General features: G+C 33.8%; 1 protein-coding gene across 1 annotated transcript in view; it reads left to right on the forward strand.

Annotated features, from left to right (window-relative positions):
• Positions 1-15,098, forward strand: part of LOC115886041 (lachesin-like) — a 71,184-nt gene extending 56,086 nt beyond the window's left edge. The window contains exon 9 of the mRNA XM_030905070.1: positions 14,885-15,098. Coding sequence (XP_030760930.1) covers positions 14,885-15,098 — 214 coding nt within the window. The remainder of the gene's footprint in view (positions 1-14,884) is intronic.
• The last annotated feature ends 261 nt before the right edge of the window (positions 15,099-15,359 follow it).

Consider the following 15,359-nt stretch of genomic DNA (forward strand, 5'->3'; position numbering starts at 1 on the left):
TTGATAGAAGTGGTGCCGTTCGATTACACAATCTCCTCTCTAATATAGAAAGAGTAGATCAATTTATATACTTAGGGTCTTTAATAACAAATAATGGGGGCTGCGAAGCAGAGATAAGAAGGCGTATAGCTATGGCACGGACGGCTATGATGAGCCTAAGAAAAATATGGACAGATAGGAGCATTACTAAAAACGCCAAAAAAACCCTTGTTCGATCTTTGGTGTCCTACATATTCCTATACGGGTCTGAGTCATGGACCGCCGAGAGCGCTAATAGACACCGTATAGATGCATTTGAGATGTGGTGCTGGAGGAGAATGCTCCGTATCCCATAGACAGCTCGAAGAACGAACCAGTCAATTCTTAATGAACTCGGCATCACAGATCGATTATCCACCATCTGCCGTAGACGCATTCTGAATACTTCGGTCATATCACTCCCAGAGGTGAAGACAACCTTGAAAAAATCATAGTACAAGACAAAGTAGAAGGTCGAAGACCCAGAGGACGATCACCATCGAGATGGCTTGACCAAATAGCAAATATTACAGGTCAGACATTTCAATCAAATCTCCGAGAGGCGGAAGATCGCCAACGATGGAAGATCAAAATCACCAACTGTACATAGCCATACTGTCACGATTCTTCAGACATGAAGAGAGGACGAAGAAGAAGAAGAACTCCCAACATGGACCTTTCCATTTTCCCTTGCATGACCTGTATTCTATGTATTTTCTTTTTTGTCAAAGTAAGTGTTTCAGCTTCATACATGAGGAAAGGCAAGACACACTGGTTAAAGACCTTTCTTTTTAAACATATTGAAAGATCAGATCTCAGTATATGCTTTAGTTTACCGAATGCCGGCCACGACAAACTTATTCTTCGTAGAATTTTGTGTGTCCGATTATCCCTTCTAATAACGATCTCATGTCCTAAGTATTTTTATATATGCACTTGTTCCCAAAATATGATATTAATGTTTAAATTACTTAAGTTAATTTTCAAACCGACTTTTTCCGAAGCATCATTTAGATATCTAGCATATTCTGTGCTTATTGTATATTGTCTGTTATTAAAACAATATCATCTGCAAAACAGAGATGATTTATCAATTTGCCATCAATGTTAATTCCTGTTGAATCCCAGTTTATCATTTTTAACATACTTTCTAGCAGAGCAACGAATAGTTTAGGGGAGAGTGTGTCGCCTTGTCTTACCCCTCGATCGATATTGAATTTGTCTGTGGATTGATTTGTCAATATTCTGACATTTACCGTGGCATTATCATATATATGTCTTAAGATTGCAGAGTATCGATGATCGATGCGACTCTCACTTAGTGTCTCTAGAAGCTTCCACTGGTCTACCGAATCGGAGACCTTCTCAAAATCCACGAAGACAAGCATTAGTTGTCTATTATAGTAAATGCATTTATCGATAAGGACCTGGTCATCAGAAGATGGTCATTTGTTCCGTAACCTGATCGGAAACATGCCTGTTTGCTCAAAAAAAAAGTCTATTTTATTTGTCAATCGCTTGGTGAGTATTTTAATAAAAAAATTGTATACATGGCTAAGAAGGCCTATATTTTATAAGGTCTGTAACAAACTTGTCGTCACCTTTCTTGTGTACATTAATAATGGGTGCGTTGTTCCACTGTGATGGGGTTATTTCTTCTTCAATGCATTTATTAAATAGGACATTTAAAGCTTTGATGATTTCTGGTCCTCCTTCTTTGATTGACTCTATTTCCAGTCCATCATCGCCGGCAGCTCTATTATCTTTCATATCTCTAAGGGCACTCATAATTTCTTCCTAGTTTATTTCTGGAATTTCTTCCGACCCCTGATTTTTATTTCTATTAGTTTAGATTCAAAAAGTCTCTTGTATGTTTCGTTTAGGGACAGATCAGTTCTTTGCTTACATTTCAAGAAATAAACTCGCTGCAAATGTATACATATTATTTTAAAGAAGCGGTTGTTTACATTTTGATTTTTACATCTTTTCTACATCTCTTAAAAAAATCCTTTATGGGTATTTCTTCATTGCACTGCAAGAAAATCTACAAAATAAAATAGTTATTTTTTGTAAACACTTCTGCGTTAAACCTAAACGGACACTGCTTGTCAGAAGTTATGTTTACAGTTATATACAAATTTGTCTAACAAAGAAAATAAAAAAGCTTAACAAAGCAAACCTTTGAAGGAGGGTAAAAAGGACAATAACTCACAATCTTTAAGTTGTTTAATTTAAAAAAAATTAATGCTTAAAAAAGCAAGGAGGCGACTTGTTTCGGGAATTTAAAATATTCCCATCTTCAGGCCCAAAGACAAAAGTCACTTAGGAAGTACAACCACTCAGAATCAATAAAACCAATTAGAGCCGTTAACATTTAAAATAATAATTTGATAATATGTACTCACACTGGGTTAGAGAACGTTTAGTTTTTAACGTTTAGTTTTAAAAAGCTTAACGTTTCGGAAAGTTTATCTCTTTCCGTCGTCAGAAGCAAAAAAAATACAAAGAATAAAGAAAAAAAACTATTTAAAATATTTAAATTCAACTATTCGAGAACACTTTACTTTTTTAAAACAGATACGTCTACAAGAAACCGTTGACGTTCTGTTAAAATGACATTATATATAATAAAAAAAACAAACAAACGAACGTCAACGGTTTCTTGTAGACGTATCTGTTTTAAAAAAGTAAAGTGTTCTCGAATAGTTGAATTTAAATATTTTAAATAGTTTTTGTTTATTCTTTGTATTTTTTTTTGCTTCCGAGGACGGAAGAGATTAACGTTAAGCATTTTTTTCTTTGTTAAGCAAATTTGAATAACTGTAAACATAACTTCTGACAAGCAGTGTCCGTTTAGGTTTAACGCAGAAGTGTTTACAAAAATAACTATTTTATTTTGTAGATTTTCTTGCAGTGCAGTGGCGAAATACCCATAAAGGATTTTTTTGGAGAGAAGAATCCGCCATATAGGTATAGACATTTTTTTCCTACATTTCTATGAAAAACTACTCTACCGCCTCGTTTCCATAAACGTGTTTCCTAATGTGAATCCATTATTACAGAAATTATATTTTAGTGTGTTTCTACTCGTTCTACATTAATGATATTCATAACACACATGTTATAAAAGCTTCATTACTCCATAAAATCGGTTACTTAGCCGCGTGTATCCCTAACCTCCTTGGGGGATTCCCGGGTCCCCGGCGTCCCGGAAACCGCGCGAAATAACGGGACACATTAGCCTAAAACCATGGCGTCGCTTTCAAGTCGACGAAACTACACGAACGCAGCACTCGAAAATTGAATAACCAGGTAAACTGTTAGCAAAGTGTATGAAATATTCATGGGGACTCGTGCTTCGAAGGGTTGGATAACAGGAAATTAAGGATTTATTTCGCCTAGTACGACAATAATATGTTAGAGTTTGATGTTTTGGTTTGCTTGATAAATATATTTATTCGGTACTACCAGAAAAAATAGTTCTTAATACAGAAATTAAAAAAAGACAGTGTTGAAGGATTTGAAGGACATGTTTGAAGAAGTGACATATAATGCTGTTTAAATATAAATATTATTTTCAATTTATTTCGGTAATCTGTACATTGTCTTTTTCCTAAATAGCCTGCAAATTTTGTGGAATACCACCCAAAATACACACTTTTATGCAAATGCCTAATAATGCTAATGTTTGAGAGTCCATTTCACTAGTCCGAAAAAGTAGCAAAATAAGCGTTCGGCATTTAACGTTTTATGTAAAACTGGCTAGCTATTTTTACACAAATGAAGAAGGAAATTAACGATAAAGGATTATACTTAATTCGTATTGCAGCACATTTTTAGACAACTTCTTTATTTTTAAGATTTTGATGGTCAAACATCAACAAAATATTCTTTTCTTTATGTTTGGACTAAATTTTCCCGAAAATAAAGACAATTTAAAATTCCGTTACAATGCGGAAATAAATTTAAGTTTTGTGATTACAGTGATATATAACTTATATGGTTCAGTAACAAATTGCTCTCTATTTTATGACAAATGTTGAAGCTCTGCAAACCTTAATGAAGCCTTAATCAAAGCACGTGTGTTTGGAATTCTGGATGTGGCGTAACACGACAGGATCGGGCTAAGCCTTTGGCAGATTTCTGAAATATAACATATATTTCCTTCGGCCACACACCCGCTTTACCTGACCCCTGAGAGTGACCGGAACAGTTCTAATTTTTACTACAATTTTTATACTAATTACGGACCTGTCCAGGGTTTATGTTACCTGTGAAATTTTACTCCGGTTAGTTTCTTCGAGCCGATACATTTCTTGTTCCTACAACTGCGTCAGCACACGGTTTTTTAATAAAAAAAAACACTCAAATCGTCGAGGAGAAACATTTAATTTAAGGGAAAATCAGAGGAGAAAATGCACAAATGATACAATCTGTTTTGAGTGAAATCTCAAATGTATTGGATGAGCGTTGACTTTTAAGTTATCCAATAGAGAGCGCTGATTCGAATTATTCGGCTAGAACCTAACGAAAGTTGAAAAAATATTTAATTTTTATTCGGTATCATTGGGCTCGGAATCTCGGAATATTTATATCATATGTTAATACGGTTCAAAGTTGTGTAAAGAAAGTTTTTAATGTATTTATGTAGAATTGTTGGGATGTGTAAAAATTAAAATAATATGCTAAAATTTATAATATTATGTGATATTCAGTTTAAAGGTTCATTCAGAACCTCGCAATTAGTGGAATAAATTAGTGTTTTTAATTACACAATATACTTTTTAGTTTACGATCACTCCCCATACAGCACATTAAATCACATTTACGATGTGTTTACATTATTAAATGTAGATACAGGGTGACACAATTCCCCCGATGTAAATATGCTACGTTTACACATTGTGGTTCAACACGCATGCACAGAGGTTAAACGTCCGCCTCACAATGTAGCCACGTATAGCATTTACGTATACACAAAGTAAGGGATACACAGTGTGCCGTAGGATACACGGTGCTTGTGTATTACGTTTAAACTCTGTTTACACATTGCAGTTGTGACTACCGCGTGTATATGTATGTATTTTGCTTCGTATATACATCTTGTGCTAGATAAAACTACTACTTATGAACGAATTTAGGAAATAATACAAGTTTTGATGCCTAACTTTTCGTTCTTTTTAAGAAATATTTATTCAATGATACCAATTATATCCTTTTAGAACGAAAATTAGGAAGGCACAACTTTGTATTTTCCAAAAGTATCTCGATCGTAAGTTCAAGAGAAGTAACCTTAAAATTGTTCCATTTTTGTTTTGTATTAAATGTACCATTTTTCTTCAGTGGTTAAAAAATAAAATTCTTATATTTCTATATATCATGAAACGCAATAGCGCAAATAACACAATAATAATAATTATTTACACTGCAGTAACGAAAACTAAGAAAACACTGTAAAAGAATAGAATTTGTATCAAAATGTATTAAAAATATAAGTATCTAGTATAACAACATACTAAAATGGTAAACACTGGTATATCGCCACGATTTGGTGGACCTCGTTTAGTCATTTTTTTCTCCTCTTTTCCCTCCAAGCAGTTGGTTTGTTAGCATACTCATTCAACGAGCACTCTGTTGGATTTATTTTATTTCCAGATTAACAATCTCACCCTTAAATTTTATATGAAACTGATTATTGAATATTAAACATATCTGTGTATATTGATCCATCAATAACTTACCGAATATCAGTGTTAGAAGTTCTTTGAAGTGTTTAAATCTTTCTTTCTCTGGTCCATTTAGATTTTTATTGTTTCCAAATTAAAAAAAATTATATTGCAGAGCTAACCTCTTTATCATTATACGAGAATATTTGGAGTTTTCATTCATTGGTGTCAAAATTTGATAAATTAGGTATCGAGTAAGGGAAGAGTCGCTGCTATAATATTAATAATACTCTTAGGAAGGTGTAACAAGGTAATTAAAAACTTGTGCTTACCTTAAAATCTCTTTTAAACTACACACAAACAGAACATTTATATAGAGCTTCCGAATGATAAAACAATAATGGCTGCTAACACATACCACTCCTAGAAAGGAGGAAGGAGAGAAGACACATAAGATACACTTGGTCGGTGTATCTACGCTGAGGCTATCCGCGCGTGCGCACACCTTCATTTCATGCTAGAATGTAGACACAACAGTACACTATTACAAAGTGTCTATATAGATATTTATATTATGTGTATACGTCACATTTTTACAAGGTGTGTACTATAGGCACATCTATGATACAAAGTATCACACATACATATGACTTGTACATTGTATCTCTCATATACCGACGTCAGATTTCATCATTTTAATAATTATTTGTTACGTTACAAAAAACTCTTTAGAATCTTGAGTGCATACGGTATACAACTAGTAAACACTGTATCACACAATTCTATCAATATAAACCTGCGTGTATCTCATATGTATATGTTAGAACTAGATGAACACTTAGGTTCACTTTAACATATTTTGTTTCTCATGTGTCTCCCTTGTAGAAACGTAATTTCATTTGGACGTGCTGTATGGGTTACAATGTCTAAAAAACACAATTAAAATTAATAGAATATTCGAGCAACAGCTTGCGGTAGTCAGTTGTATCCATAGAGAAAGCCTAATACTTACCTTATAAAACAATAAACTTTTGATTTCTAACCACATTTTCTCTTGACGGATGATAATCAAAAGCCAAAATGACATTCGTCGCAAATTTTGAAGTATAATTGGTGGAATAGTTAAAAGTTTGTTAAGTTTTTCCACTAATGGAAAATTCCTACCTCTAATTTTGATGTTCTGAATGCTTACATTCAGAACATCATTACTAAGGAACAAACTTCTACGCTAATTGAAACCACTAATTTATTCCGCTAATTGCCCGGTTCCAAATGAAGCTTAATAGATATGAGACACCCTAAGTCAGATTCCCTAAGTCACACGGGAAAAGTCTAGGGATATTACAATTGAATCCAGCCATCGTCAGTAATTTTAGTTTTTGCTTTTCTGATATAATAAAATTAAAATAAATAAATGATTTAGAGGACGTTTCGGAAATAAAAATGGGAAATTTACCGAAATTTTCAAATTTACCTTGATTTTTATTGAACTCAAGAAAAATACACAATTTTGTTTATATTCCAACCTGTGAATTAAAAAAATATTATTAGCATTTTTATTTAATAAAGGGTATGGCCTTCTCTACTGTACATTACAGCCCTACATCTTCTCTCCATGCTCCTGATCAGGCTGTCGATCTCTTCTTGAGGTACAGCCTGCCACGCTGCATTCACGTCCCGAACCAGATTCCTACCAGTTTCACGAGGCATACCCATTTTCAAAATTCTTCTTTGAACAGCGCTCCATAAGAGCTCGATGGGGTTGAGGTCAGGAGATTGTGCCAGCCAGGATAAGATGTTTAATTGACGAGCATTGATAAACTCATTTACTACTCTGGCTTTATGAGACCGTGAATTGTCATGCCTGACAATGAAGTTTCTCTCAAAATCATTGGCATATGGTAACACGACAGGCTCAAGGACTAAATCACGGTATGTGATTCCTGTTAGAAACCTTTCAAGAAAAACGAGACCGGTTTTTCGGCCTAACTGGACTCCTCCCCAGACCATAATTGTTCTACCTTCATAAGGGTGCACTTCCTGAACATGATCCAACCGAATAAGATTTCCTGGTTCTCTCCATACCCTAAGCCCTCTCGAATCCGGATGAATTCCAAAGCATCACTCATCCGTGAAGAGAATATTGGCCCATTGGTCATTCGACCATTGAACTTGAGCCCACAAATATCGTACCTCTTGATTTCCTCTCGTTAAGAGTTCAGCTCTCCAGGGGCGTCTGCTTCTTAAATTGACCTTCTTAATATATTGCGAACAGTGTCAGGAATAACGGTTACATTATGTGTTTCTTGGAGAAGTAAACTAAGCTCTGGTGCTGTAAGAGTCGGTCGGCGTCGAGCATTTAATTGTAAAAAATGATTTTGCTGAGGGGTAGTAATGCGATGTCGCCCTGTGTGCCTTTAGCAATGCTCCATAACGTTGTGTAATACTAAACAAAGTTATTTGAATGAATTCTGGTCCGTTATCATGAAATCATAGCCAGTACAGGTTAAATTCGAACAATTGATGCTAGGTGCTTTTTATACATTTGACAAAAAATACAAAAAATCTTCAGCAAATATGCAAAATTTAGAAATAACAAGTGAGAAATATGTAGTTGTTTATTCAAAAAATTTATTTTTAATGTTAATAAAATGATATCTCTAGATTTTCCAGTGTGTTTAGTTTAATTTTAATTTTTAATATATTTTTTACTAAATTGCGTGGAAATAAACCAAATATTTATATTAAACCACAACAAAGCGGCCCCATATTAAAAATATAAAAGTAAAATATAGAAGATTAATATAGATATCAACCGCAACAAAGACCTTTTGTTTACCGATATTTTTATAATATTGTTTAAGGTCAAATTCCTGTTTTCGATATTGGCTGAAGCTTGTTGTTTGTTAGAACTCCATTTTTAAAGAGCAGGGAAAATTTACCGTGGGGTTATATCTATATTTTAGCGCTTTGTATAGATAAAAATTTGAATTCCGCTATCGAGATGAAATAGCAGGCCGTATATTGTATAGAATTTCCTCTTGAAGGTACGTGAGATCAAATTTTTCGTAAAAGTATATAGCGTTATTTAATATAATGCATTTTTGGCATTTTTATCTATAACTAAGCAAAAATTTAAAAAAATCCAAGATAGACTATCCGATTACGAGGCAAGCTGTGTTAGGAGATGTTGTACATTTACTTTATGACAGACAAATATCCCATATCTTAATCAAGTCATAGAAAATATATACAGTGCTAACGAAATCTAGGCTAATATCCACGGGGATCTTACTGAACCTAACCTAACCTGTAGAGAAAATAAAAGAAATTCTAGTGAAATTTTGGCTGGTCGCCGTTCCATATTGGGATTGTTCAGTAGAATTACGGTCTTGGAATTCATTGAGGGTCGAGAAGACCGATTGGCAAGAAATTGAGCTTGGCCTGTGTAGTTGGAATTCCGGGGAAACCTTGAAAAGGGATATCTTTGTTGGTTGGGTAAGAGACATTCTTATGTGTAAGGTTCTCTTCTACAACTATTTATTTTAGAGGACAGGAGTTGTAGATGGGTGCGTGGACGTACTGGGATGAGTACGAGGACAGGTTTTTAGTTTTTTCCCAAAAAACTTCATCCTTGAAAATAATTTCTTCTTTAATCCACAAGGGTGTCCACACAGGAGACAACAGAGGACCAGGGTCACTAAAGCATTGAATATCTCCAAAAAAATATATGAATATTTCAAAAATCTTGTTATCAATTTACAACAAGTAGGCTTTGGAGCATCACAAAACAAAAGCAAATCGCTTCACTTGATAGTAGGCTTTGCGAAATAAAAATATCGCAGCAGAAGAGTCTCAATTTTGTAATTTTTTTAAAACGTATATTTTCCAAATATTTTTTTTTTATGATGAATGTAGATGATAGGGGTAAGTTTTTACTGTTTTTCTGATCTTTTTCTGATGGATAGTTTCAGAGATGTTAATAAATAAATAAAAAATATATATTTTTCAATAAGTTACAAAGTAAGTTGATAAAATGTTGTATTTTCAAAATAATTACAAATAAAATGAAGGTACAGCTCTTATCATATTTTTATGCAATTACCTTAAAAGTCTTAAAAATCGATTTTTAAGAAAAAACTAGTTTTATAAAAAGTTCATTACTTTTGACTTTTGAGACACCCTGTATAACAAAATTTTTTACATATTATGATGCTTCTAAGCTCATACATTTTTTGGAAAGTAGTTAAGGTGTGACTTAAGTTAACGTGTGACTTTTTTATATGGGTTAATATTGTAACACCCTGTATAAACCATTTGCTATGGACTAATAATCATTAATTTTTTTATATTTTGTATTGATTTTGTAATTTTAACACATATTGAATAATATCTAGGAGCAAAATAATTTTTCCATAAAATATGGTCCACCGTTGGGATTTTGCGCGCCGTTGACCATGGATTTATCGAGAGATTCGCAAGTGTAAGTAGTCGATGCACTGCCTTCTGTTAGTTTAAAAGCTACCTCGTCTCTTCGGATTCCCCGCAGGTGTTATAGTTTGTCTAGGGAAGGGAAGCCTTAAGGGGCATAAAGGGCCATTACTACAAGCTTTCCCGTTCAAAATATTCTAATAAGGTCGCAGTGAGTTTTTTTTGCGACGGCTATTAAGCTATCTTGTACACTACGTATTAACAGAGGTTATAAAAAGAACAATGTTCGAGTGCAAGGTCTGCTAGTAAAAAAATAAGCTTAAAGTATCACAACAATTCATTTAAGCCAATTTTTATTTTTACTACAATATGGTCGGAAAAAAAACCGGGTCAGGGATACCTGTACTCTCATTTTACATGTAAAATTATATGGAGAATGTCATCGATCCTCATTTCAAAGCCAACTGGACGCCTTTAGCAATTAGAAAAAATCTACTAATATATTCTCAAAGAATCCTTTTTAGTTTATCCTTTGGGTAAGATGTTCGTTTATTGTTATTTGAAATAAAATACCGACAATAATAGCCCAGAAACTCACATGTCTTGCGTGTTTTTTGTCTCTCTGTGTGAGCAGACAAATGCGCCCGAAACCCTGAAGAGAATAAAAGGTTATAAAATATTTTTTTAACAGGTTAAGCACCAATTTCGTGTTCAACTCGTGAAATATAAGGACGGGAAAGCTTTGCTCCATTTGTTAGAAGACGGAGCGACGTGGTACAAGTAGCTTGTTTCACGCGTATAAAAAAGAAGATCATCGTTATGTAAAATTGGGGTTATATACTAGCTTCTTTTTTTTTTCACGAATATCTATTTTTATCTGTATTTTTTTCGAAAGTAATTTAACTATTTTTTTTTCTTTCTTCAAGTCTTCGAGTGTATTACGCTGTACTTTCGGGTTGCACTCAGGGGTCGGGTAAAGCGGGTGTGTGGCCGAAGGAAATATATGTTATATTTCAGAAATCTGCCTAAGGGCACAAACATAGTGAGGCATCTCGATGCGATGCTCGCCAAGATGCTGGTAGCTCTGCTCGCCAGGATGGTAGCCGATGCATCCTACGCGCACTGTTTTAAAACGGCCAATAGGTGCGCGTAGGCATACTGAAGCATTTATCATCGCCGTATTAAGCACCAGTTTATATATTATGTATTATGTATTATATGTTTATGTATTCAATGGCAAACATCAGAAATTATCTATTTCACGTCGCCGTCATGTTGATCGCATAGAATAATATTGAAATCGTGGTTTTGTTATAATATTTAAGTATTTTAGTTTTTTGCTAGTGCAGTTATGAGACAAAAAGGAGATAAAACACTCAGGTACGTGGTTTGTGTGATGTAACGCTGTTTCGGATAATAAAAAATAAATGAAAAAGAATTCGAACTAGACGTCGCGCGTCGGCGTCGTGCTGTGTTGTGACAATTTCAAATGTTAATAAAATTGCCGAAAAAATGTTAACGCGTAAAGGAGAGCGTAATTAGGGCGCTGTTGGGTGCAATTACATTCAATAACTCAACTTTCCCGGATATTCAACTCTCCTGAAACAACCGATTTGATCAAAAGCAAAAATGGAGTGAGTAAACAAAGTGCTCGTTACCTCATCAAAAAATTAAAAAGACATATACTATGAGAGGATAAAATATAATTTGCAATATTAATGGTACACTTTTTTTAATCAACTAGCGATTAAAGTACTTGCTATAAATAAATAAAGTTCATAAACTAATTTCGATTTTGAAAATAGCTATTGTCACTAGAAACTTGACGTGACGACATCAGCCCTCTTTGTTGCCATTTTATTGGAAAATTGCTCTTTATTCAAAATCTGAGCTAGATAGGTATAGGATACCCTAATATAGTTTGAAAGAGCATTTGAATCTGTTTCGATTTGTTTTAAAAAATAGAGATTGTCGTATTTGAAATAACAAGGTTTTTATGTAAAATAAATATTTAAAATAAATCATGAATATTTGGTGCCCCTGTATAAATTTAAGGGAGCAATACAATTTTTCAGTAAAGTTTATTTCTCTATCTTTAAACTCAGCACAATAATTAGTTCTAAAAAGTAGTGTACAGGGTGTTGATAATTTATTTCATTGTAGCATGCATATTTAAATATCTTTAAATATCTCAAAAACCAAAGCTTGTAAACGTATTAGTATATAATAAATGCCTTATTTTGTGTCCAAGGATCCAAATATGAAATAAAATACCGGGTGTTTCATAAGAAAAAATATAGCTTTGGTGTAAATCTGTTAGTTCTGACATACCCTGTACATTTCAAAATAATTTTAAATTATGCACATGGTGTTCCCACATATGCCCATAAAATATTTTGTTTCTATTTCCGTTTTTGTATAATTAACCGAGGCGAATGAGTTGCGCCACTCTGAATATAGGTGTTTCATTTAAAAAGATATTCGCGATCCACTCACACTTTTTTCAGCCACCCTTTAGAAGTTCAAATATTTTCCTCAAATACATCCTAATACATACTTTATGTCTGGACTACAAAATTCATAAGTTTTTTTTATTATAGGAGCTGCGGATGCCCGACACACTATTGCCGGACCCTGTAGAATCAAGGTTATTACATTGTTGGTGATAAATTAAATATTAGTATTGTGAACATTTTATTCCACCCAACTCTAGTTCAACATATGCTCACAATTGTGATCCTAAACCGACTAACCAAATGTAAAGTTTCAAGCATCCGCGTCCGCTTCTCGCAAAAAACAAAAATTTTGTTTCCTAGGAAGCATCGCGCTGAACATATAGGTGCGTGGCGAGGTGCGAGGCTCCGGTATGTTTTGACGCATAAATTTGTACATGTTTGATTCAGCATCGCCGGATGGCGAGGTGAATGGCGAGCATTGCGTCGAGATAAAATGCCTCGCACTATGCCATGTTTGTACGATAGTCGCGATGCATCCTACGCGCACTTACTCGCCGTTTTAAAACAGTGCGCGTAGGATGCATCGCGGCTAGCATCCTGGCGAGCAGCACGGCCAGCATCTTGGCGAGCATCGCATCGAGATGCCTCACTATGTTTGTGCCCTAAGGCTTAGCCCGATCCTGTTATGTTAAGTCACACCCAAAATTCCAAACACACGTGCTCTGATTAAGGCTTGATTAAGATTTGCAGACCTTCAACAATTGCCATAAAATAGCGAGCAATTTGTTACAAAACCATATCAATTATTATATCACTGTAATCACAAAAACTTCAGTCTATTTCCGTATTGTAACGAAATTTTAAATTATGTCTTTATTTTCGAGAAATTTTAATCCAAACAGAAGGAATATTTTATTGATGTTTCACCATCAAAATCTTAAAAATAAAGAAGTTGTCTAAAAATGTGCTACAATATGGATATAGTATAATCCACTATCTTTAATTTCCTTCTTTATTTGTGTAAAAATACTTATCCAGTTTTACATAATACGTTAAATGCCAAACGCTTATTTTGCTACTTTTTCGGACTAGTGAAATGGACTCTTAAGAGGAATTGTAGATTTTTTAACTTTCCTTGAAAATAATCGAAGATATCAGTCAAGTTATTAAAGTTATATTTAAATTTGAAACTAAATTTCCTCTAGTGCACAGTGGTTCCCAGATAGGTAATTACTTAGAAATATTAATTTAAAAATGTTTGCATGAAACTGTTAATAATATTTTTTTTATATTCCCCTGTAAACGATACATAATAAATAACGAAATCAAATAAGCCTAGTGTAGAGCCTTTTTTATTAGAAATGTCACCTTTTTGCTACTGGTATCAAGCTGACATAAACAGTTTTCAGATAACGCCAATTAATTACTTATTTTTAATAAAATTGATAAAAGCTGTTGCCCTTTCTGTAATGGACGTTCGAAAAGAAGGTAAAAAGAACTGTTTTTTATTTTTTGCACTTAATGAAACCTAAGTAATATTAGTTTGTGGCAACAAAAATAGTATTTTTACATTTTTGCTTGTTACTCTTTAAGACCTTTAACTACTTTCCCTTTCAAATCTTCTTAAACGGCATGCTAATACTTGTTGCTTAAAGTATATTGCATATAAATTAATTGCCACTGGCTGCCGCGAACTGCCGCCGGATCTTATACCGGGTGGTTAAAGATTGACTCTTTGTCTTAAAATAAAAGTAACTTATTTTTTCCTCTTCGTGTCAACTTATTTCGTGGACACACTGTATATCAATTGACAATAAAATTGTATTTATAAAATGAAACAACTGTCTCTTTTATTTTCTCAACATTTAAAATAAATTTGACCTTTTCAATATGAAAAAACATGTACATATGTGCAAATATAGTCTGTATACCTTTCCGAATAGTTAGAACTTAAAATGCAAATCATACTGAACCCAATTTTTTTAATACATATTACTTTAAGTTTTTTTATATACATTTATTTAGCATTTGTTATCAATTTCTATTAAAAAAGGTGCAGTCAAGCTATATCTAGATATCTAACAGTTATGACCGCGCAGCTAATTAAGGGGAACCACTGTGTAGTGTAATATTTAATTTTCTTCTAAGCCTTATATTAGTAATTCGGATTTTATAGCTAACTGAACTGAAATATTCCCTTAATGTGACGATAATTGGGACATTATCATATTTTCTTTGTAGATTTCTGTTCAAAGGATGAAAAAATCCATATTTTCTTTATGATTTTTGTCTTTTTACCATTACAGATGGAAGGTACGATCCAACCCAGAAATCGCACAACTACAAAATCTACATGAAACTGAAGATCGAGCACGTGATGCAATCGGACTACGGCAAATACAAATGCATCGCGAAAAACGCTCTGGGCGAGACGGACGGCACGATCCAGCTGTTCTGTAAGTATACTAAAGCGGGATTTCGGGATCTTCCAGGGTCAAAGGGCATCGACGATTCACTTTTTCTTTGACACCGGAAGTGTCGTAGCTGAGTGTGACAGGAATCTTAATATCCCGAGATTTCGTCTTGTGCTTGATAAAAATGTTATACTTGTTTGTGTAGCTGTATTAAATTTGCTATTATAAATCAGGAGTCAAGTTGCAAAACCCGCCTTATCCATTTAAAAAAATGGCCTCATGACATATATTAATAGTGGGACCCTGAGATCTACATAAACACAATTCCAAACAAAAGTCGTCTATTTTATATAAAATTCACTACAAATTACGAT

Source organism: Sitophilus oryzae, unplaced genomic scaffold (assembly GCF_002938485.1).
Source record: "Sitophilus oryzae breed Bouriz unplaced genomic scaffold, Soryzae_2.0 scaffold_466_pilon_pilon, whole genome shotgun sequence".
Classification (NCBI taxonomy): Eukaryota; Metazoa; Arthropoda; class Insecta; order Coleoptera; family Curculionidae; genus Sitophilus; species Sitophilus oryzae.